Raw genomic sequence first — 25,559 nt, 5'->3', positions numbered from 1 at the left:
TCAGAGCCCATGAACTTGAATACAGATTGGTAGCAATTCTGTAATCTGAAGAGTGGAGGGAAAAAAGAATAAATAAAAATGAACAGAGCCTCTGAGAAACATGGAAGGACCACTGAGTTCATGGAAACATGCATAGTAAAGGTGCTGGGAGGAGAGAAGACCAAAAGGAGAGGAAAATATTCAAAGACATGATGGGTACTAAAATTTGATGGGGGAAAAAACCTATACACCCAAGATATTTAACAAACTCCAAGTAGAATAAATGTAAAGAGAGCCATACCCAGACACATGATAGTCAAGTTGGTGAAAGACAAAATGTCAAAAGCAGCAAGAGGAAAAAGACTCATCATGTATAAGGAAAGCCCAATAAAATCAAGAGATGACATTTAATCAGAAATAATGGAGGTCAGAGGCAGTGGTGTTAACCAAGAATAACCAATTCTGCCAACAATGAAGGTGAAATAGAAATACTCTCACACAAACAAAAACAGGAGAATTCATGGCTAGCAGACTGCCTCGTAGGAAAACACTAAAGGAAATTATTCAGACTGAAAGCAAGTGATACCAAATAATAATCCAAATCCACATTAAAAAAAACAAAGAGTGCTGGAAATGGACAATTTTCTAGAAAGACACAGACTACCAAAACTGACTTAATAAGATATGGAAAATCAGAATAGACCTATAATAAGTAAAGAGATTAAATGAGTGATTTAAAACTTCCCACAAATAACAGCCCAACCCCAGATGGCTCCATTGGTGAATGCTACCAAACGTTTAAAGAAAAATTAACACCACTCCTTCATGAACTCTTCCAAAACACAAAAGAAAAAAGAAATTTCCCAATTCATTCTATGAGGCTAGCATTACCCTGATAAACCAGACAAAGGTACCACGAGAAAAAACTGCAGACCAATATCTCTTACGAAAATAGACACAAAAATCCTCAACAATCCTAGCAAACCAAATCTAACAGCATATTAAAGTTTATACACCGTGACCAAATGAAATTTTTCCCAGGAGTGCAGGGTTTAATATCTGAAAATCAATGTAATAAGACTAAAGAATAAACTGTATGATTTGCCTCAAGACTCAAAAAAAGAAATCTGGCAATAGCCAACATCCTTTCCTGAAAACACACATACACACACACACCAGACAAGGAGTAGAAGAAAATTTCCTCAATCTGATCAAGAACATTGAAGAACTACCCATAGCTAACATCACGCTTAATGATGAAGGAATGAACGATTTCCCCCTATTATCAGGACCAAGACTTCTAGTTAACATCATATGGAAGTTCTATCCAGGACAAGTAGGCTGAGAAAAAGAAATTAAAGACATCCAGATTGGAAAAGAAGAAGTAAAACTATCTCTATTTGCAAATGACATAATCTTATATACAGAAACTTCTAAAGAATCCACTAAAAAACTGTTAGATCTAATAAAGAAATTCAGTGAGATTGCAGGGCACAAGGTCAACATAGAAAAATCAATTGTATTTCTATGAACAGTTTATCCTATAAATAAACTGGAAGGGAAATTAAGAATTTATCTATAATAGCATCAAAAAGAAGAAAAAAACCTTAGTAATATATTGAACAAAGGAAATATAAAACATGCACAATGAAAACTACAAAACTTTGTTGAAATAAATTCAAGATCCAAATAAACAGAAAGACATCCCATATTTATGGGTCAGACTGCTAATATGTCGATACCCTAGATTCAATGTAATCCTATCAAAATCCCAGCTGCAGTTTTGCAGAAATTGAAAAAGTTCTAAAATTGACATGGAAATCCTCGCCAACACCTGTTATTTCTTGTCTTTTGGATTCTAGCCATTCTGACAGGTCAAAGGACTGGAAACAGCCAAAGCAATCCTAGAAAAGAAGAAAGTGGGACAACTCGCACTTCCCTACTTCAAAGTTTAATACAGAACTGCAGTAATCAAAAGAGTGTGACTCTGCCTTAGGACAGACAAATCTATGGATGGAACAGAATGCAGAGTCCAGAAACGAACCCTTACATGCAGTCAGTTGGTTTCCAACAAGGGTAACAAGATGATTCAACAGAAAGAGAACAGTCTCTTCAACAATGGGCTGAGATGACTGGGTGTCCGCATGCAGAAGGATGAAGTTGGACCCCTACCTCACACCTTGCACAAAAGTCAAATGAAAATGGATCATAAGCCTAAAGGTAAGGGCTATCCTCAGAATACAATACAGAAATAGACCTTACTGACCTAATGGCAATGGTATCTTAGATACAACACCAAAAGCACAGGCAACAGAAGTAAAAAAATAGATAAGTTGGATCTCTCCAGAATTAAAACCTTTGTGCATTAAACGATACTGTCATGAAACTGACAAGACAACCCACAAAACGGGAAAAAGTATTTGCAAACCATGTATCTGATAAGGGACTTATCCCTTATACTTAACCCCGATAAGGGACTTGTATCCAGCATATATAAAGAACTCTGATAACTCAATAATAAAAAGATAAATAACTACAAAAATAGCAAAGGATATAAATAGACATTTACACCCCCCCCAAGACACATATATATGAATTGCCACCAAGCACATGACGAAGAGATGCTCGATATCATAGGTCACTAGGGAAATGCATGTCAAAACCACAAAGCGCTGACACTTCACATCCCCTGGGACGGTTACAACAAAAAGACAGATGGTAACAAGTCTGGGCAAGGATGTGGAGAAATCAGAACCCTCATGCAGTGCTAGCTGGAATGTAAAAAAGGTGCAGCTGCTTTGGGAACCAGTCTGGCAGTTTCTCAAAATGAGCAACGGAGCTACCATGAGATTCAGCAATTCCACTCCGAGGTACATATCCAAGAACAGTGACGCATTCCACCCATAGCTTGTACAGGAATGTTCACAGCAGCATTTCTCATAACAGCTAAAAAGCAGGAACAATTCAGATATCCATCAGCTGGTAAGTGGATAAACAAAACACAGCGTACCTGTACAACAGATGAAAATTCAGCTAAAAGGAATGGGGTACCAACCTGTGCTACAACACGGATGATGCTTGAAAACACTATGCTAATTAAATAAAGCCAGACACAAAGGACACATTACATGATTCCATTGATAAGAAATGTCCAGAAGAGGCACATCTACAGAGACAGAGAGTAAATAAGCGATTGCTCAGGACTGGGATGGGGGTGGAGGGGAGAGAATGAACCAGACAGACTGCTAATGAGTACGGATGGCACTTCTTTTTGGAGTGAAAACAATGTTCTAAAATTTGTTGTGACAGTTGCACAACTCTGCCTATACTGAAAACCACCAAACTGTACACTTCAAAATGGGCAATTTTGTTTTATTTTTTGCAAGTTATTTATTTATTTGAGTGAGAGAGAGAGAGAGAACAAGCAGGGGGAGGGGCACGGGGACAAGCAGACTCCCCACTGAGCAAGGAGCCCTGCACTGAAGTCGATCCCAGGACCCTGAAATCGTGACCTGAGCCAAAGGCACACGCTTAACTGACTGAGCCACCCACGTGACCCTAAAATGGGCAATTTTAAATGTGAATTGCATCTTAACAAAGCTGCTGTTGGGTTGGTGGGTGGGGAACAAGGTGGCAGGTGGCATTGCTCTGTGGGTGACAGCTTGCTAACCCTGGCTCTAGCATGTTGAGGGACATATTTTCTTTTTTAAATTATTGATAATTTAGAGAAGTTATTGGTGGTGTCATGGGAACATTTAGAGGATCGAACTGGAGACACTGCTCTCCAGTGTGTTTCCTGATGTGGATTTCAGGGCATTTCAAGTTTTCTTGGTCAGAGCCTGATTTTAAACATAACACTTAGTAACTGTTGCTGTTGACCTTGCGATTGTAGGGGTAACGTTCTGAGCTTGGGATTGTCTTTGATGTTGTCAACATTTCATGTCAAGTCAGAAAGCAGTTTGAATGCTTCTCCCATGTGTTCATCAGATTCACTCCCCTTCATTAGCTGGATTGTCAAACATTTCAAGAACCCGTCTGTTACTTCCCTATGATGTTTATCTCTTCCACCTAATGAATGGCTGCTCTGGGTTCGATCTGAAACCTTCTTTTGTTACAATTAAATTTCAGAAGTCGGAGTTACCTCTCCTGATTTCTTTACTCCCTTTTCCCTCTCGTTTTCTATTAATTTTTATCTGAATTTTTTTAAATACATAAATCTGAAAATGACAAAAGAAGGTACCTTTATCCATCTACCCGAATCAAAGCTTGTCATTTCTCCCTTATTTAATTGGAGTGTTCCAGAACAACTTTTCAAAACTGCACTGCAACCGGCATATTCAAGCTTCATCAACATTTTGAATAAACTTTTTGCATCCCATTTGCACTCAGATTTCTCTCCTGGTCTTTGAAAATTTATTTTAGCACCCCTTATATTTTGTAATACATATGTTGTGAGGCGTGGACAGCTTTTTAACAAGCAGACCATCTGGTTACACTTAGCCTTTTTAAAGAGACATCCAAGTCGGATCTGTGCTTAGAGGAGCCCATCTGCAAGACAGACCCCGAAAGCAAACACAAACTATTGATCATATGGAAGCCGCCGTGACCTCAGGTCCAGCTGAGGCTCCTTCTGTCCACACATACGACACGTTCCACAGTGACCCTGAGGGAGCTGGCGAGGCGGTGGAAGGAGTGTCTCTGGATGTTATTCCTGCACCTGGACAGTGACAGTAACTTAACTGTATGTGAAAGATACTGAGACCACGTAAATAAGCCAATAAATGGGCCTCAAATGCAGTTTCTCCCTAGCCAAAGCCACAAAGCACCCACAGCCAGTGAAAGAGGTCTATCAGAGGGGACGGGGGGGTGCAAAGAGAAGTGATCTTAACTGATTATGGTTAAAATACCTTACTTTTGCAAAACTTATGAACACACACAACTGTGCAAACACATGGCAAGGCCCCTCCCGGGGCCCAATAAGGGGCGCAGTGGAAGTGAGAGGCCCCGGAGCTTAGGCATCCTAAGCTTCATGGTAAATTCACCTCTGCTTCTCTCTCAAAACCTTCTGCAGGCACTCGGGCTGCAGGATTCAGACTAGCTCTTTAGCCTGGCACCAAAGTCCCTGCATGACCGGCTCCTACTCGCCCCTCCTGCTTCATCTCCAGCCACCATGCCGGGCGCCTGGCCACTGACTGCTCTCTGAACAGACCACACTGTCTTTCCTCCCTGCCTCTGGGAATGCCTCTGCTTAGGAGGCCCATCATCACTGCACTTCCTTCCCCCACACCCAGCGCTGCAGACGCCAGAAGAGGTCCCCCGTCAGGATCAGGCTCTCACTCCCCGAGCCCCGAAGCCTATTGGCTCCTCATGCTCACAGCTGAGTCCCTCTCCAGGACACACCCTCAGCCAAAGTGTGCTGCCTAGCCCAGAGTCGTGCCTCTTTCCTGAGGACAGCCACAGCCAACCACTGGTCAAGCTTGGGTACAACTTCAGAGTCGTGCCAGCCCAGAGCTTTTTGGGTTGGGGTCTGCTGAGCCCCATATTGTGGTCGTATTGCTGTGTGATGCCTTGTTCTCCCCATAGGCAGTGATCCTGCCAGTGCTCCCCAGGAAGATGGCTGCAGCTGCCATCTCCATGCCCAAGACACTGCCAGGCATGCCTCCTGGATCCCATCTCTCAGATGGGCCCTCCCTGCCTCCTCTACCTCTCTGCACATCTCTGTCGGGGAGTTTCCTTCCTTCCTTCCTTCCTTCCTTCCTTCCTTCCTTCCTTCCTTCCTTCCTCCCTCCCTCCCTCCCTGACACAGGCCCTGCATCCTTCCTAACCCACCGAAGGACTCCCAGACCCACCTTCACACCACTGTGAGCCCTTGTGAGGTGTGACAGAGGCAGCCACCCTCTGGATTCCCCTTTCTGGGCTCTGGGCAAGTGGTCAATGGCTCCACCATCATAGGGTGGCACACAACTGGCAAGCCTGGGATCAGGCAGGCCTGGCTGCAGGCCACTGGTGATGCTGGTCATGTCCTTCCAGGCTATGGTGACCCCATCTCTCACCCCAAAGTGCCCCTCACTCAACCATGGAAGGGAAGGGAAGAGCCCACAGAAACGCTGGCTGGTGGCTCCCTAGCTGGTGGTGAGAGGGGGGCTAGCAGACAAGGAAGAGGGCCCAGGTAAGGGGATTCTGTGAAATGAATGTTTGTGGCCTCCCCAAATTCATATGTGAAAGCCTAATGCACTAATGTGATGGTATTAGAAGGTGGGGGCCTTTGGGAGGTGACTGGGTCACGAGGGTAAAGCCCCTTACAAGATTGGTGCCTTTATAAGACACGAGAAAGATGATTCTGCAACCCTCACCAGAACCCAACCATGCTGGCACCCTGATCTCAGACTCCAGCCTCCAGAACTGTGAGAAATATGTATCTGCTGTTTAAGCCCCCAGTCTGGCATTTTTGTGATAGCAGCCTGAGCTGACAGGGTACAGAGGGAGGAAGCACTCCTGGCATCTCTGAAGGCTGGGACCGGGACCCAACCTCCAAGTCACTGCTTGTCAAGAGAACCAAGGACCAGGAGGATGGGGAAGGCCAGAGAGTGGTCCCCTTGTCCCTGTTGGACCAATCGGTCTCAAGTCTGGAAACAGGGAGCTGGGCCCAGGACAACTCAGAACATCCCACAGGCCCACAGCGTGACCGCCTCCTCCATGGACTCAGCTCCAAATGCACAGAGGCAACACTCAGGCATTGTAGAAAATACGAAGCAAGGCAGGAAGAAGGGAAAATCACCCTTCATTCTGCTGCTCAGAAGCTATCCTTCCAATATTTTGGTTTATTTCCTCCTGGATGACTGTGAGCCTTTAACATTACCCCAAATGAACAATTTCATACTCTGATACCTCAGAGCCATTCTTTTAAAAAATATGTTTAACGTTCTTAAAATGCTTTATAAACATATGTCTAAACGCCTACAAATACTTCCATGCAATGGAGAGGCTTGAACATATAAAAGCACAAAGTCGCTTGTCCTGAGTGAATTCTGAGCCCAGGACAAGCTGGCAAGGCTGCCTCGCGGGCGAAGTACCGTGGCGAGCGCTGACACACCCTGCAGGGGCCCGGGATCCTACTGGGTGGCTCTGAAAGCCTGCCAGGCAGGACTGCTCTGTTTCAAGGAAGTGCACACGTTCAGCATTTTGGAACCTCTGTGATCCTCACCCTTCCTCCACCCACCAGCGTGTCCCAAGTGGGTACCACATGCCAGGAGCCTGAGCTGTGACGGCCAGTGAGCTGGACACTTAGGTGACTTGCCGGAGAGAGAGAGAAAGGATGGCTCAAGGTCCCACATGAGGAAGGAGACCCAGGGCTCCACCTCCCAGGCCCAGATCCTGGGCTGTCCCTGTCACTCTGCCTGCCCGGCCATTCTCCACTCTGCAGGGAAACAGGAAGCTTGACACAGGACCACTGCAGGGCCTTTCCACCAGACACGCATCTCTGAAACGGAATTCATGAAAACCGAGGGTGGGTGTCGCTTCCCGAAGATGCTGCATGCGAATGTGAGAGCATATGGAGGACTCTTTCCTGCCAAGACACACTGAGGCAAGAGCCATCTTTGACCTCCTCCCTGGGCCTGCAGGCCGCCCTCTGCCCTGACCCCGGCTCACGCAGGGAGGGCAAGGGGAGTCCACCAGCCTGGCCTGCAGGGCAGACATATCTGGGAGCACTCTGTGTACTGGGCCTGGCCCGGCTTCAGGGTATCCAGGGCATGCCTGTTGCCAGCACCCTGAACAGGGCGGGACAGGAGCAGACTATCATCATGGCCTCCTGGGGAACCATATGGAGTACTGTGTCTTTTCTGGATTCCGATCCTAAAGGGACTGCCCCTTCCAGGATTAGCCAATTTCTAGAGACACTGAATAACTCACACAACAGTGTGGTTTTTAAATGCAAACCAACCAATCCAGAGATTATGATCCAAACACATCCTCTGTCAGGCTCTCATACTCAAGGCCACCATCCCCTGCCCGAATCACCCCAAGGACAGGTACCAGATGATTCAGAGCAGTCCCTCTGGCCCAGAGCCCACTGACATCATTCACACTGGCCAATCCAAAGTCTGCTCACTCTGCCTCGCCCGTCCCTTCCTACAGAAACCACAGTCGCCCCCACCCTTTGCCTCCTGACTCACTCCAGTGCTTCCATGCAGGGCTCCCTGCAGCCCTTCCTTCTGGGATCTGGGAGAAACAAACTGTTTTTTCACTGGTAATCATCTTCTGGTCTGTTGGCCTCACTCCGCCTCAAATTTTATATTAACATGCTGTATTTTAAAACACCTCCCCTCCCCATCTCATCTGCCCTCCCTGGCCTTCCTCACCAGGCTCCTGCTCTGCACGATCCCTCCCTGGATTGCTCGTCTCACTTCCCCCTACCTTTCAGGCTTCAGTGGGGTCACTAACAGGGAAGCCTCTCTGAGTTTCCCGACAGGCCACTCCCGGGCCCTGTTCTTACTGCCTGTCGCGGCCACCTCTTCCCACGCACGGCCGACCCCCACAGGTGGTGAGGTCTGAAGGAGGCAGAAGGGGGCCGACACCAGCAGTGGATGTGAATGAATGAACGAACGTGCACCTGGGGTGACCAGGCAGCCTGATGCGCAGGCCCACTGCTCACTTCTTTGCCCAAGGGCAACACACTCACCTCTCCCTTCTTGGCCAAAGCCACCTCCTGATTCCTGATTCCGTGGGAGAGCTCTGGACCACTGGCTCTTGCTCCTCACCATCCTTATCCTCTCTGCTTCATCTCTTTGAGGTGCTGAACCCCAAGGTGCTGCCGACATCCCCTGCCTACCCGGCCCCCACAGTGTCCGAACCCAGGGCAGACTGTGAATGAACTATGAAACCAAAAGATGGAGGGTGGGTCGTTCTTTTGCATGCTCTCTCCAGGTCAGCCCCGTGTGTGGAATATAGATCCGGATTGTTCTGTCTCTGGGAAATGGTGGATATGGGCAACTGAGTAAGCAGGGGCCCAATCTGGCTGTGGAGGCCAAGAGGGGACGATGTGCTTGGGATGAACTACTGGGGAGTGGGCACAGTGAGGATCCCAGGCAGTCGCACTGTGTCCCAAGCCTGGGCTCTGGCAGCCCCTGCCCAGGGCTGGGGCCCCTGAGGGACAGCTGAACTCTTCACAGCCCTCGTCCCTGAGATGTCCTGCTATTTCTCCAACCCGGCCAACCTCCCCCTGCTCCCTCCTCACTCCCCTCTCTCCTTGCCCCTGTGGCTTTTCTTGCAGGAAAGGGAAAGATAAGGGAGGGCTGCCTTCCAAATATAAAATTGCTTGCAGTAAAGAGTAACATATTGAAAGATATGAACACACACAGGCAGAGGAGTCTGATAGGTCCCCCAGGAGGTGCCCTGGCCTCTCCCTTTGCCCCTCCACCCACAGCCTCAAGAATTCCTGATGTGGGTCAGTTCTCTGGTGAACCAAGGCAGGCTGAACCCAGTCCCAGCTCTGCCCCCAACACATTCAGCACAGCTCTGTTTTTTAACAAATAAAATGTAATTGTACTGGGCTAAATGAACAAAGGATCCCACCACCAAAATGAATGAAGGGCAATGGCCAGGTCAGTGGTTTCTATGAGGAGAAGCACTTCTGCCACTTGTGTGCACTTTCCTCACCAGACTCCCCTGCTGGGGCAATCGGAAGTGCAGGCATTCCCTGGCCCACCTTCTCCCAGCAGCTGGGGTTCCTGTGGGTAAAAGCCAGCCCTGCAACTCTGGGCGGGTATGCCTGTGCAGGGCGGGCCCCTGCTCCACCTGTCCTCTCTGTGAAGAGTGGGACGGCAGAAAGTGAGGACACAGTGGGGTAGGAAGCAATGCTGAGCTAGTCTCAGCCCCCAGCTCAGTGTTTACTGAGCTCATCACAGGGGTTGTGGCAAATGCTTCCAGGCCCCCGCTCCCTCCTGTGGGGAGGAGGGCTACATGGTCAGTTCTGGCTTCACAAGGTCCCTGGCATATTATTAACCACATCCCACCTCCAACTTCTAACAGTTCATGAAGTCGGGGGGCACAGCTCAATCACCTGGGTGCACCCTAAAATTACCAATTCCCAAATCTTCAAACAAAAATCTGTACACAGATGTGCATAGCAGCATTATTCACAAATGCCAAAAGATGGAAACAATCCAAATGTCCCGCAGATGAACAGATAAACAAATTGTGGCCTAGCCCTACAGTGGAATATTATTCAGCCATACAAGGAACAAAACACTGATGTGTGCTACAATACGGATGAACCTTAAAAACATTCACTGAAAGCAGCCAGACACAAGAGGCCACATACTGTATGATTCTGCCTCTGTGGGATTCTGGAATGGGCAAATCCACAGAGGTGGAATGCAGATTAGTGGCTGCCAGGGACTAGAGAAAGGACGGGAACGGGGAGTCACTGCTTAATGGGGTCTCCTTTTGGGGTGATAAAGAAATTCTGGAACTACATAATGATGACGGCTGCACGACACTGTGAATGTACTAAAAAGCCGCTGAACTGTATAACGTGGTTAAAATGGCAAATATTGGGTCATGTGAATTTTGCCATAATTTAAAAAACATTAACCAAGGACAAAACCAAAACCAACGCAATTCCCAATCCTTACTTCAAAACCTACAGGGGTGAGCCTGGGGATCTGTATCTTTAAGGTGTACCAGGAACTAAAATTAGTCAGAATTTAAGACCTACATGGAGGAATCTCAGGCACGGAGGAATCTCAGGCACAGATGATCTGCGGCCCTTTCTAGGCCGGATGTTGGAGCCCATGCACTCGTGTGCACGCCCCACTCCCCACCCCCACACTGCCAGGTCTATGGAGCTGGGAGGTCACCCAGGCTCATCTGCATAAGCCAGCCCCCAGCCGGTGATTAGCTGAAGAGAGGGCACGTGACCTTATCTGAGCCTATGAGAATGAAGCCGAGAGTTTTGGCTGAAAGGACACCGTGAGAAAACCATTTGTCAAGTTTCTGGAGGGTGGGAAGTGGGTCTGGGTGGCTGGCAGGTGCCAGGAGCAGCCACGGAGCTGCCTCAAGTCACAAATGTGCCCCCCAGGGGGCACACACGGAGGCCACAGGGATGGAGAGGCTAAGCCTGATGCTGAGCCTCGGGACCCAGTGGCCAACAGCCCCCAGTGCTGGCCTTAATTAAAGTGAGGTGACCAGTCACCTACAGTGTCTGTGGGGGGGGGGGCAGAAGGCGGCTCCTCGGAGGAGGGGATTCCCAGGTTGCGGGGGCGAGGGGGTGCTTGAAGCACAGAGAGGAGCTGTGGGACACCAGGTTTGCTCCGACGGAGAACTAGTGCGTTGGAAGTAGAGGGGGCAGAAACTCTGGAGTGTCACCTGTGAAGAGTTCTTTGAAAGGAAGCGTGGGATCCCCCTCCACCCGTGCTGCGGTGCCTGTCCCTGGAGATCTGTGCATACCACACTGCCTGCCCTCTGCTCCCACTCACCTTGCCTGGTGCACACATGGTCCCGTCCAGGGGGGGCCCCTTCTTGGTCTTGCAAAAGTAGGGGTTGTCAGGGTGGCTGCACCACAGCTGCTTGCACGGGTCGAAGGTCCGGAACTGGAAGAGAGCACTGCAGCTCGCCCAGCTGCCTCCCACTGTCGGAACCCTCCAAGGGCCCGCCCTGTCCCCCAGGGTCCTCTTGGACAGGGCGGACTCAGGCACACCTTGGCTGCCCAGGACAGGCCTGTGCGGTGCCCTGCGCCCTGTGTGATTCTGAGGCCGTGACAACCTCCAGCATGCAGTGGCTGCTTCCTGTCACCTGTCTCGGAGCCTACACGGACAGCTGGGAGCCAGTGTACCTGGCGGGAAGGCTGCATGGGCATCCCTCTGGCCCAGGTAGGAGTGGCTGGGAGGGGCTGTCACTGCAGGGCCCCATGGGCACCTACTGTCCCCCCGCTGAGGACTCCACCTCCTGAAGCCCTCCCCTCCGTCCTTCTCTTGCTTCAGCCTTGGCCTCTGTTCCCTGGACCACAGTCACCTCTTCTTTGGCCTTTCTGCTTACTGTCCTTCCTCCAGGATGTCCCTGAGGGATCCAGCTGAAACTCAAACCTGGCCATGCCACTCCTCTCTTGAAACATTTCTAGAGCTCCCCATTGCAATGAGAATCAAGCCCACCAAATTCTTTAGGCAGCTACGCAAGAGCTTAGACCACCTCCATCAATACCTGAGTCCACCACTTGCAGCTCTGTGGCCTTAGGCATGTTACCTAAATGCTCAGTTTTCCTCATCTGTAAAATGGGAATACTTCGCTTGCTTCCATCCTGCAGCTGAGAGGAGCTTTAGGTCTGACACTAATGGACACTAAAGCTCTTGCCACACTGCTTTGGATCAGCAGGTTGGTTCTGATGAGTGGGGTTCCTGCTGCTGGCTCTGCCCTGGTGCCAGACCCCAGGAACAACTGGTTGCTCCTCTGTATGCTATGTGCCCTCACCTCTAGGCCTTTGCACATGTGATTCCTGCCTTCTGCAATGCCCTCTCCTCCCACTTAGCCTTTACACCTCACTTCTTTCTCAGGGACGCCCTCCGAACACTGCAGGCAACACAAGGGCCTCACCAGCACCCCTCCCCCCATCCCTTGCGGATCCCCTGGTCACAGCCCTTGTCACCAGGACCATGTCTGGTCTGGCCAGGTAGGCACTGGGTGCTGAGCGGGTGAGGTGAGTGGGTGCAGAGGGAGAGACTGCCACTCTGGAGGCCTGCTCCGCCATGCCCTCAAGAACCACCCCAACACCCATCACTTCCTAAGAAGCTAGCCAGACGGGGCAGGAGCACCCAGGGGTGCTCGGACACTCACCGCCGTGCACATCATGTAGCCCAGGCCGAAGTCGAAGCGGCACTGCTCGTTCATGGAGTAGTGCAGCCCCGGGAGCTGGGGCAGCGCTGGCCAGTCATGGGCAAAGGGGTCGTCCCGCAGGCAGTCATAGGAGCTGTGAGGGGACACGTGGGTGCCACAAGCAGCTTCAGCGGGGAGCATCCAGCCCATACGAGGCAGCTGCAGCCCCTTCTGGAGTCATGGTGGGGGGCCTGTCCGCACACTACAGCCTTCAGCCGTGCTGCCTCAGTTTCCCTGCTGCATCTCTTTTCCTTGATGTAAGCTCTGGGGCATCCCATCAAAGGTGCAGCAGCTGTGCCCACTTTACATTCAAGGCCAAGCCCCCTGACAATGGGACCTCCCCCACCATGCACACACTGACCTGAGCTGTTCTCCCTTCCCTCCCCTGCACCTTGGGCTGGAGGACTGAAGTCTGAGGCGTCGGGTGAGACCCAGGCACATGGGGGGTTGGGGCATCCATCCTCCTAGAGCTGAGCCCAGGGCTGCAGGGTCCTCCTGCGGACACGGGCGGTACTCACTGCAGGTAGCGGCTCAGCTCCTGCTGGCTGCAGCGGGACCAGTGGAAGCGGTGGAAGGCGGCCTGCACCAAGGGCGCCATGATGCTGCCCAGCCGCACCTCGTCGCCACAGCGGTTGCCCTGCCCGTCATGCTCCATGCCCAGCCTATGGTGGGGGGAGGGCAAGGCAGCCTCATTGGACCCTCCCCTGGCCGCACTGACCTGGCAGCGGGGGGGGGGGCCGCCCCAGCCTCCCCCAGCGGCTCCCCGGAGCTTTTACTGGTCTGCGCTGAGTCAGGTTTTCCACCAGCTAGATTCTTAAAGCCAGGGCGGGTGGGAGACGTGTCCAGAGGCCGCCCCTTGGCATCCTGCCCTCCAGGGGGCGCTGTTTCATGAGCAGGCAGCAGAGACGGGAGGGGGTGGGCATCTGCAGCCAGAGCTCAGAGCCACACTCAGCAGTGTGGGCTCACATCCCTGCGCCCACCCAGCGGCACTGCCAGTGTCCCCAAATTCAGGGGGTGCCTGGGGACTGCACACCTGGGTGAAGCTGTGGCCTCCCGGTCTCCGGCTGTCTCATTCCAGTCAGGGCTCCCTCAGAGATGTGTAAAATAGTGTGTAAAATGGGCTAAGGTGTGTAAATGGGTGTGTTAAATGGGGTAAGGAGGCGCCCTGCCTGGGGGGGTTGAGTGACATAATGCCTGGAAGGCCCTCAGCACCCTCTTGGCCCTTTGATTTGTTCCCTCAGCAGAACGTGGACCTCAGGCCTGCCTTGTGCAGTGCTGGGGTCAGGACTTTACACCCCAGGTGCTTTTCACACAGGGTATGTCCCCCCCAGGGCACAGGCCCGATCTTCCCCAAGCAACAAGGACAGCGAAGCCACTTACACGTGGCCAGTCTCGTGGGCCACCACGAATGCTGAGGAGAAGCCATCCTCGTGGTTCAGAGTGCAGCTGCGGACGGGGTGGCACATCCCAGTGACAGGAGCATAGCCTGGGAGGAGACAAAGGGCGGCTCTAGCTCCCAGGCCCAGAGCTGGGCCTGAATCAGGGGTGCCCTCCCCAAAGCCCCCCAACATCCCCAGAGCAAACGAGCCAAACCAACTGCCCCCCCTCCGGCTGGCACAGCTCAGGTGACGTGCACCCCAGGCAGCCGGCCTCAGCCCTGCCCATCAATGTCCACACTGCAGCCGGGGTCCGTTTCCCAGATACAGGTCTCAAGTGCTAGGACTCCCTGCCACCTTGGCAGCTTCCTGCCTGCTGTTCTCTTTCCTGCCCCCCCCCATCTTCCCACTTTGCTGAGTAACCTTCTGGTCCCCTGGACAACACGTGCCTTCCACACCTCCTCCCACTGCTGTAGGAACCCTGGTTCTTGAGCCCACTCCCCCTCAGGAGGGTCTTCCCTGGGTCCCCCGTGGCTTCTCCGGGTCCTGTAAGACCCCAGCTATACCCATTTCCATAGCACACACACAGGGAGCAGGGAGGGTGGACCCCCGAAGCTGCTCAAGAGCAGAGTCCAGGGACGAGAGCCTGCTAGCAGGCCATACTGCCCTGCTGTCACGTAGCCAGGACTGGCCAAGAGGACCGAGGAGCAGACCAGCTGCAGACAACAAGGCTGTCGGAGCTCTCAGCCAGTGAACCTGCACTCTGGCTGAGGACAGTCTGAGCCATATTCCTTCTGAAGGGTTCCCCATTTCCAAGGGTCTGTGGGGAAGGAGCCAGACCCAGGCAAGGTGCCCCCAGAGGCAGAGGGTGGGGGGCGGGAGCGGGGAGGGGTGGCTGCAGCAGGCCACATCCCCCAGGCATAAGATGCCCAAGGACCCCCCCCCCGCCACCCTCACCTGCCCAGCCCCATCCCCACTCAGGTGGCTTAGAAAGAGCCACTGAATTCACAGGTAATGGTGAGGAGACACAGCACATTTTGCTGTGTGGCCCAAAGAAGCAGTCAGGAAATGGAGACACACAGGGACCAAGCGAGGACTGAGGAATGAGCAAGAACAGCCCAAGCAGGGAGGCGAGAAGGCCTGCAGGTGGTCGGCCTGTGGAACAGCTGAATCCCCCTGGGTGGGCTGAATCTGATCACAAGGTGCAGTTGTTCTTCAGATGTCTACAGGGAAGCCTTAGAGGACAGCATGCCCATGGGTGAGGAGGGGGAGGCTGGAGGTGGGCATGACCTCGAGACCGCACCTACCACTGAGGAAAACCAGGGAATGGGGCCTAGCCACTTGCCCCCGGACAAGATAAAGAAGTACACACAGAGCTGTGTGTGCAGAGGGGGACCTTTGCTAAGACGCCACCTAGAGGCCCACCAAACAAGGAGCCTCCACCCTCGGAGGCTGACCTAGCCTCACTCCTTGCAGACCCCATGGGGAGGTCCCAAGGCAATTTGTTCAAGGGGAAGAGTAGAGAAGAAAGGAAGGAGGGCTTGGTGTTAGACTTGTCTATAAAAGCATCTTAATCGAACCACTGTCTTTTCCCCCTTGTAATAAACAGGAAAATCTGTATCTTAAATTATTTTTTGATGCTATCCCCTTCCCCCACCCCCTCCCCTCTGAAGTCCTCAGTTTGCCTCTCACAGTCCATAGTCTCTCATGTTTCATTCCCCCCTCTGATTACCCCCTTTTCTTTATCCCTTTCTTCCCCTACCGATCCTCCCAGTTCTTATGTTCCATAGATGAGAGAAATCATATGATAATTGTCTTTCTCTGCTTGACTTATTTCACTTAGCATTATCTCCTCCAGTGCCGTCCATGTGGCAGCAAATGTTGAGAATTCGTTCTTTCTGATAGCTGAGTAATATTCCATTGTATATATGGACCACAGCTTCTTAATCCAGTCATCTGTTGAAGGGCATCTCGGCTCCTTCCATGATTTGGCTATTGTGGACAATGCAGCTATGAACATTGGGGTGCATATGGCCCTTCTCTTTACTACGTCTGTATCTTTGGGGTAAACACCCAGTAGTGCAATGGCTGGGTCATCAAACTTTACATCGGAATCTGGGGATGTACTGTATGGTGATTAACACAATATAATAAAATAAAATTAAAAAAAAAATAAAGTATTTTTTGCTCTGCAGATTTTAAGACCATTGTTCTAGAATCAATGTCCCAGAGCCAGACTTGGAGATCTTCTCTTTGTTCGTTGTATGCAAAGCCTGCATGTGCCTACTCATACTACCTAGCATATTACATGGGTCTTTACAGTCTGAAGGTTTGCAAAAGTGTCTTTACGTTCTTCTTTAAACCCTTCCCGCTTATTTTATTTTGCTATTGCTCTTTCTTTCTGGAAATCTTATTAGATAGATATTGTACCTCTTGGATTGAACCTGTATGTCTTTGTTCTCCTATTTTAATCTTTTTGGATGCCCTTGACTTTTTTTTTTAAGATTTTATTTTGATTGATTGATTGATTTAGAGAGCATGCACAAGCCACAGGAGGAGCAAAAGGAGAGAGAGAGAGAATCTCAAGCAGACTCCACACTGAGCACAGAGTACAAAGTGGGGCTCAATCTCACAACCCTGAGGTCATGACCTGAGCTGAAATCAAGAGTCAGGCACTTAACCAACTGAGCCATCCTGACACCCCTGCTTTTGACTTTTTTTTTCAGCTTCCAAATTTTCTATTTTGCCCATTATTTCTTTAGTTTCATAAAAATTCTTTGCTGTTCTCTAATTCTTCCTAGCAACCTGTGCTGGGTTTATGGAATGTATTTTCTCAAACATTCCGGGAACTATCACATTTTTAAAAAGTTCTTCCCCGGTCTCTAAATTATCTCTGTCTCCTCTAGAGTCAGTTTTCTGATTTTATTTTGCATCTTGGTCTGACTTTTTTGTGGTGTAAGTTTTTTAAGAAAAAAAACGTCTTGCCATCCTTAGCTGTGCTTTCATACTCTGAAACAGAGGAGGAGGTCACTTGCTATAGAAGTTTTGGTGATTTCTCTCCCTATGGATCAGTTCTACTTCCCACTTGAGCTCTCACCTGGACAAAAGTGCCGACAGAGCGCTCTATCACCTGGCTTCCTGCTGTGACAGGGAGCTAGCAGCCCCTCCAAATGAAGAGGCACCAACACCAATCAGGAGTCTTACTCTGTGCTCGGTGGGATCTGGAGTCCCACTCTGTGCTCCCACCTGAATCCTATTGTGGCACCAATCTGTGTGGCTAAGAGGGCAGCTGCAGGGCCAGAGAGATGTTTGTTAACATAAATGATCTGGTCTTTGGTCAGGGTCACTCAGGAAGTCCCCCTAATTATGCAGATAAGAGCAACTGGGCAGCAGAAAGAAGCTAAAGGTCAAAAGAGTGGAGGAAGATGCAGGGCAATAAGTGTAAAAATTCATGGAAGGAAGTGATGGATGTAATGAGCATGTACATAATATAAGTATACTTATTTTTATAAAAAGGATCACTAGAATGATCAACCAGAAACTAATAAAAATGACTATCTGTAGAAAATGGGAATGGGGTAAAATGGGTCCACTCTTCTGAATACATATTTTATATAGTTTTTTAAAGCTCTTTCTTTTGAAGTGTGATACACATCCATAAAAATGCACAAGTCATAGGATACAAGTGAATCATCACAAAGGGATCACACCTGTGTAGCCACCCCCACCCCCAGTTAAGAAATAGAACTGTATCAGCACTGCAGCAGTCCCTTCTTGCTGCCTCCAACCAAAACATCCTCTCTCAAAATAAGAGAAAATGTTTGCAAATTGTACATCTGATAAGGAGTTAATATCCAAAACACACAAGGAACTCAAACAACTCAATAGCAAAAACAAACAAACAACCCAATTTAAAAATGGGTAGAGGACCTGAATAGACATTTTTTTCAAGAAGACACACAGATGGCCAACAGACACATGAAAAGATGCTCAACATAACTCATCATCAGGGAAATGCAAATCAAAACCACAATGAGATATCACCTCACACCTGTCAGAACGGCTAGTACCAAAAAGACTAAGAAACAACAAACATTGGTATGGATGTGGGGGAAAGGGAACTCTTGCACATTGTTGGTGGGAATGTAAATTGGTGCAGCCACTGTGGAAAACAGTATGGAGGTTCATCGAAAAATGTAAAAATAGAACTATCTTATGATGCAGCCATTCTACTTCTGGGTATTTATCTGAAGGAAACACAACACTAACTTAAAAAGCTGTCTACAGCCCCCATTAACTGCAGCATTATTTACAATAGCTAAGACATGGAAACAACCTAAACGTCCATCAGGGGATGAATGGATAAAGAAGATTTGGTGTATATACACACAGGAATATTATTCAGCCATAAAAAGGAAATTCTGCCATTCACAACAACATGGACGGACCTTGAAGGCATTATGCTCATTGAAATAAGTCAGGCAGAGAATGACAACACCCGTGATCTCACTTGTATGTGGAATCCAAAAAATAAAAAATAAAAGCCAAACTCATAGATACAGAGGCAGCGGGTAGGGGTAGGCAAAATGAGTCAAAAGATACAAACCTCGGGTAATAAGATCTGAGGATGTACTGTACAGCATGAAAACAATAGTTCATAATACTGTATTGTGTATTTGACAGTTGCTAGGAGAGTAGATCTTAAAAGTTCTCATCACAAGAAAAAAATCTTATAACAATGTGTGGTGATGGATATTAACTAGATGATTGTGGTCATTTCACAAAACATGCATATATCCTATCATTATGCTGTACACCTGAAACTAATATAATGTTACATGTCAATTATATCTCAATGAAAAAAATTAAATTAAAAATCGGAGGAGTGTCAAGCTTCATTTTCCCTCCAATTTGGATATTTGCCTGACCTGACACCATTTGTTGAAAAGACCATCTTTCCCCTCCACTTCACAATAAATCAAGAGTCCATCCATGGGTAAGTTCAAGTCTAGACTCTCTGTTCTGTCCTAATGATTCATTTGTCAACCCTTGCATCAAAATACACTCTTCAACTACTGTATTTCTGGGAGCACTGAATGCTTCACTCCTCTTCTCCAATTGCTCTTGACTGCTCTTGGCCCACTGCATTTCTAGGTGGACATTAGAATCAACTTGTCGCTATCCCCAACTACTGGGCTGGATCTGAACTTGGTCGCGAGTGCATTTGCACTCTCCTGCAGGTCGTTTTGGAGAAAACTGATTTCTTTACAACAGCGAGTCTCCCTACCCATTAGCATGGCATACCCACTTCACTGATTTCATCTTTTATAACTTCCGTATGCGTGTTTTACAGTTTTGGGGGTCCAGATCTTGGACAGCTTTTGTTAAACTTATTCCTAGGTGTTTTCTATTTTTTATTCTTTTATTATTCTAAGTGGTACTAGTTTTCAAATTTTAATTTTTTGCTGTTAGAATACAGAAATTCAATTGATTTTTATATATTGACATTATATCCAGGAAATTACTCAATAATGCTAATGATTTATTTGTAGATTTTTTGGGTTTTCTATGTACACAGCATATTATTTTCAAGTGAGAGATTGATTTCTTCCCTTTCTGACCCTTATATTTTTATTTTTTTTTCTTGCCTTATTTCACTGGCTGGGACTTCCACTACAATGTTGACTAGGAGTGGTGATAGCAAGTATTCTTGACCCATTCTCAGGTCTACAGGAAATCCTTTCAACATTTCACCATTATATGTGATGTTTGCTAGAGCTTTTTTTTCTGGTAAGTATCCTTTATTACATTTAGAACATTTTCTTCTACTCCTAGCTCAATGAGACATTTGATCATAAACGGATATTATTTTTTGTCAAATACTTTTTCTGGATCAATTGAGATGACTCTATAAGCTTTTCTCCTTTGTTCTATTAATTTGGTGAATTACAATGATTGATTTTCATATGTTAAACTTTACATTCCTAGGATAAGCCCAAATTCATTGTCACATAGTGCTTTTTATACGGAGCACTGGATTTGATTTGCTAATACTTTGAAATTTGTGTGTATATATATATATATATATATATATATATATTCATGGGAGACACTGGCCTATAATTTTGTTTTTGTAATGTCCATCTCAGATTTTGGTATTAATGTTAGAGGTGTCATAAAATCAGTTGGAAAAATGTTCCTTCTCTTTTCATTCTGTGAGAGTTTGTGTACGATTGATACTATTCTTCCTTAACAATTGGGAAAAATTCTCTGGTGAAGCGATCAAGTTCTGGAGTTTACTTTGAAGGAAGGCTTTTAATCATAAATTCATTATCTTTAGTTGATCTGAGACTACTCAGAGTTTCCTTTTTTTCTCAGATTTTATGTGTTGTCAGAGAATTTGTACCTTTCATCTAAATTAACAAATTTATCAACATAATACCTTCTCATTATCTTATTACCTTTTTTAAAGTAAGATTTGTAATTATATCCCTTTTATATTCCAAATCTTAGTAAACCTATATTTTCTTCCTTTTTTAAACTAGCATGGCTGGGGGCATTCCAGTTCTAATTTGTATTTTTCAAAAAACCAAATTTTGGTTTTACTGATTTTTTTTACAGTTGTTATCCATTTCAACAATCCTGCTCTCATATTTATAACTTCCTTCCTTCTACTTTTGTTGAGTTTAGTTAGCTGTTCTTTTTTTAATTTCTTGAAACAGATGTTTCTATGATTGACTCTTCAGCCCATTTGGTTGATGTGGTTGGTTGGTAAGTTGATAAGGTTATAAATATAATTTAATATTAAGGTAGCTACATCCACAAGTTTTGATATGTCATGTTGTCATTATCATTTTATTTAAAAATATATTCGAATCTCTACTGTTACTTCCTTGAACCACAGATTACTGATGAGCATACTGTTTAATTTTCAAGCAGTCATAATTTTCCGAGTTATATTTCTTTTCCAGTGTGTGGTTTCAATCTTCTGTATTTTGCTGAGATTTCCCCATGGCCCCGCGTAGTCTGTTTTGATATGGCTTAGTGCTGTACTCATCAAGAGCGGGTATTCCTCAGTCGTTTGGTGTAGTATTCTATAATTCATTAGGTCGTTTCTTCATTCAAGTCTTCTGTATCCTTACCAATGTTCTCATCTGTTGTTCTATCAGTTACTAAGAATATGTTAAAATCTTCAATTATAATTGTAGGCCTTGTCAATTTCTCCTTTTAGATCTGTCAGTTTTATATAGTTCGAGTTTTTAAGTGAAATCCTTTAACTTCTGAAGATGGAAAACTTATTCAAATTTGTTTTTTAAAAATGAGGGGAAGCAAGCAACTCCGCCTTGGATCCTGTCTGGTCTTTGGGCTGCCAGCCCCAGGCTCTACACATTTCACCACCCATTTCACCACCTTTGACCTTTGCTGTCCCCCTGAGGGATGCAGTTTCCTGGGGGAAATGGCAGAGGCCCTGGTGGTTTTCCATGAGCCAGGAGGTCACTAGCACTTACGCAGCCCCTCACTGGCTAAGGCGGCCACAGCCTCTCTTTGCCCTGACACCTTTCCCATCCTGGACCAAGGCTGCTGGGGACACTTGCAGGGGCCAGTGGCTCATGCCCAGGCTCCCTCCTTTCTGTGCCCGTGCGGAGCTGAGGCTCACCTTGCATGCCCGAAGGCCCGAAGTCTTGCCGCGTGAGGAAGATGGCGTGATCGTGGTACTCGTCGTGACCTGTGTCTGGCTTCTGCTGGAGGTAAGCCCAGCGGCAGACATTCTCCAGGCTCTGAGAGGGGTTCCCGATCTCAATGAGGCTCATGGACTGCAGGGGGGCGGGAGAGATGGAAGCGAGGGGTTAGCGTCTGGTTGGATGGGATGGGAGCTGAGCAGGCTGTAGTGTTCACAGAACCCCTCTGCTGGGGCACTGGTCCAGTTGGTGCTGAGTCCAGTCCCCCTCAGGACCCACCTCCCACTTGGCTCCACTCTTCTGAGTTGAGGGAAGGCTCCCCAGTCAATACACCTGGGTGAGTTTCCCCACAAAACCACTGCCCGCTTCTCAGGTGAGACGTGGAAGTCAGGCTCTGAGGCCATCCAAGGCCTCCCACAGTCCACCCTGTCTAGCCCACTTCCAGGGACCCCTGCAGTGGTCTATCAGGCTCTTATTCTGGGCGGCCCTGGATGGGAAGCAAATGCAACACGGATCTCATGCTGAAGAGCTCACAGTTCTGGCAGGGTGCAGGGAAGGGGAGATGGAACTCCCAATGTGGCGTGCAAGCCCAGGGAAGGGTATGGGAGCCCTACGTTGCCCCCCTGTTTGAAGGTCTTACGGCATGGAGGAGAAAAACTGCACCAGATATAGCAAAGGAGCCACATACAGAACGGGGGCACAGTGATAATTCCCTCAGGAACCACGGATAGGAAGCCACTGGAAGCCCCACATCCCATTTGTATCATGACGCGTACCCAAGAGCCAGGGCTGGCTGCGGGATGGCAGCACAGCAGCCCGCTCTGCACCATGGCGTTGGTGTTCCCTCTCTCAGTAAGTTCTCACAACCGCCCTGAGAGGCAGGATAATGAGGCTCAGAGAGGCCAAGTAACTTGCCCTTAGCCACACAGCTGGGAAGCCTAAAACGAGTCTACATTCAATGCCTTGCCCTAAACTGCCTCCCCAAACAGAACATACATCATATTGTCCCCAAAGCAAGCCTCCCCATGAGGCATGCTTCCCTTTTCTCTCAGCTGTCCTCACACCAGGCAGTGTATACGCTCCTCTCACTGCGGACTCTCACCACCGAAAAGCTCCCTCCACACAGAGTTGCAAGCATGTGCTGCTTCTCTTTCAGGACCCATCTGTCCATAAAGGAGAGATATGCATTTCCTCGTAGACATATATGCAGGTGTTCTCTTTCTTCTCTGGCATAAATACATCCATCAAGCACAGCCACATATTTCTTTTCATGTATATAAATAGTGAAGAATAGATATAGGGTATTGCTGGTAAGCCAGGCTGTTCCAGAAGCAGGAGAGTGATTCAAGGCCAGAGAGGACGCTCACTGCCAAGGTTCTCATGCATTATCCAAGTCAATGAATGACTTACAAGATGGCGCACCAGTTCCCAAGTCCCAAGCAGAGAGCGCCCGGGAGATAAGAGTGCTCGTTATAATGAGACATAGTGAGTCCTAATGAAGAAAGTCACAGACTGGAGTGAGCGGTGTGGTGACCAGGACCTGCTGGACACAGGCACAGAGATGGATAGTCCAGGGGAAGCCGCAGCAGGGAAAGGAGGTGCGTGACTGCCCCAATCATGACCAGGAAGAGAGTGTGACTACCTCTGGCCAGAGAGCTGTGAGAGAAAGTGACCTGTGCCTCTTCCTGGTCGGAGTATTTAACTGCCCACAGGAGACCCTGCAGAGATCTCTCCTCGCTATCAGCAATGTCGAGATGGTGGCTGCTCTGTCACCCAGGCCCTGAGCGACAGAGACATGGAACAGGTAACAGGAGCAGGAATAAGTGTCTGTTGTCGCAAGGCCGTAGCACAACTTTGCCCACCCTGACCGACACAGGAGAGGCAGAGGGAGTGTGGCATCTGTGTCCCATCTAACTCAGGCACCTGCAGGTCAGCCTGAGTCCCTGCCAGGCAGTAGCTGCCTCCAGAAAACCTTGAGAGGTCACAGCTCTGAAGAAGGAATCAGGTGAGAGGATCCCCTTCCTAGGGAACGAGCTTTGGGTGGAAGGAGAACGGAAAGACTCTCACGGGCAGATGTGATTTGGGGCTAGAATTTGGGGCCTGTGCTCGTACCCACTGAGCTTAAGATTGCCAGGCCAAGTCCCAGTCAGAGAGAGATCGCCAGGCTGCTACTGAGCGCTCGATTTAGGACGACCACAGAGCCCCCACTGGAGTGCGACCTCCCCACTCAGCAGCCTTGCTGGGCTGCCTCCCACGGCAGAGGCTGTTTCTTCCAGGGCCATGTCTACCGCCCACGTGTCAGGAGGTTATTGCCCATGATGGGCTGGCCTGCCCTCAGGGTCCTTAGGGTTCCTCGTGTTGGGCTAATTCCAGTCTGGTTCCCTCCAAGGCCCTGGTGGGCTTCAGTTACTTGTGCCTAGACTTGTCTGACAACAGCAGCCCAGGCCCCCTTAGTTAAAACATCCCCTCTGTCCACCTGGGTCCAACCCCAGGCTCCGCGGCAGGAGGGCTCAAGGCCTGGCTCATCCCAGCACCACATCTTTCTGGCATGGCGATGGCTTGGAGTGAGCACATAACCAAAGTGGGCCAAGGAGCTGGAAAGGTGTGAGACCGTGAGTCTGGAGCTGCTGGCGCCCCACCACCACCACCATGGGAGGAGACCCCACCTGAGGAAGAAGCCGATACAGAGAGAGCAGGGCCCAGGCTGGAGAAGGGTCAATTCCCGGTGTCCTCACATGACCACCCGGCTCACCCAGGCCTGAGGCCAGCCTGCTGTGGATCTGTTCATTATGTCACTACCTAACAGGTGATTCCAAAAATGCATGGCCTGAAAAACTCTAAACATTTATTATCTCACTATTTCTGCGGGTCAGGAATCCAAAAGCGACTTAGCTGGGTACTCTGGCTCAGGGTCTCTCCTGAGATTGCTGGCAAGCTGAGGCTAGGGCTGAGGTCTCATCTGAAGGCTCCCCTGGGGGAGGACCAGCTCCCATACTTGTTCGCATGGCTGCTGGACCAAGGGTTATTGCCGCACCCAGAACAGTCACCTACCACAGCCTGCTTCCTCCAGCAACAGTGACCCCAGAGACGGCAAGACAGTGCGCATCCAAGACAGGAACCATAGTCTATTTAGACGGGAATCTCAGTCCTGCCCACACTCAAGGGGAAGGGACTATGCCATGGTGTGATCACCAGGGGTTGCCAGGGGCCCTCCTAGAGGCTGCCTGTCTCATTTGTGTGTGTCGGGCAGCCTCTCCCGTGAAAGTCAATCTGACTTGTGTTATTGTCACTTGCTACTGAGAGTCTTGAGCAATGCTCTTCTTCCTTGGGGGAACCACAGGAACCCCAGTCAAGGGCAGTGGCTAGTCTCTGGGGTCCAGCTGGTGCGCCCCACACCAGTGGGAGAAGAGCTCTGGCCACATCTTTGAGGAGTCCGAAGTCTGGCCAGAAAGACACACCCATTTCAGGGCCAGAGGGCAGGAAAAGGACCACATGGTCAGGGACAGAACCAAAGGCAGGAACCAGGCGGAAAGAGGCTGAGAGCGAGCAGGAGGGGAAGAGAGAGAGGCCAGAGCACTCAGGAGGTGGGCTTGTGGGAAGTGCTGGAAGGGTGTTGGACCTCCAAGTGCTGACAGGACCAGGCAGGTGATGTAACTCA

The 25,559-nt window shown here is 49.0% G+C and overlaps 1 protein-coding gene across 1 annotated transcript in view; it reads right to left on the bottom strand.

Annotated features, from left to right (window-relative positions):
* Nucleotides 1-25,559, bottom strand: part of ADAMTS2 (ADAM metallopeptidase with thrombospondin type 1 motif 2) — a gene marked incomplete at its 5' end in the record, with an annotated part of 221,959 nt that overhangs the window by 32,228 nt on the left and 164,172 nt on the right. The window contains 5 exons of the mRNA XM_034655721.1: nucleotides 11,457-11,570; nucleotides 12,808-12,940; nucleotides 13,365-13,508; nucleotides 14,227-14,332; nucleotides 21,880-22,036. Coding sequence (XP_034511612.1) covers nucleotides 11,457-11,570; nucleotides 12,808-12,940; nucleotides 13,365-13,508; nucleotides 14,227-14,332; nucleotides 21,880-22,036 — 654 coding nt within the window. The remainder of the gene's footprint in view (nucleotides 1-11,456; nucleotides 11,571-12,807; nucleotides 12,941-13,364; nucleotides 13,509-14,226; nucleotides 14,333-21,879; nucleotides 22,037-25,559) is intronic.

The sequence above is a fragment of the Ailuropoda melanoleuca genome, chromosome 3, assembly GCF_002007445.2.
Source record: "Ailuropoda melanoleuca isolate Jingjing chromosome 3, ASM200744v2, whole genome shotgun sequence".
NCBI classification, from domain to species: Eukaryota; Metazoa; Chordata; class Mammalia; order Carnivora; family Ursidae; genus Ailuropoda; species Ailuropoda melanoleuca.
Note: the sequence above shows the minus strand (reverse complement) of the source record. Positions and strands in the feature narration are given on the sequence as shown.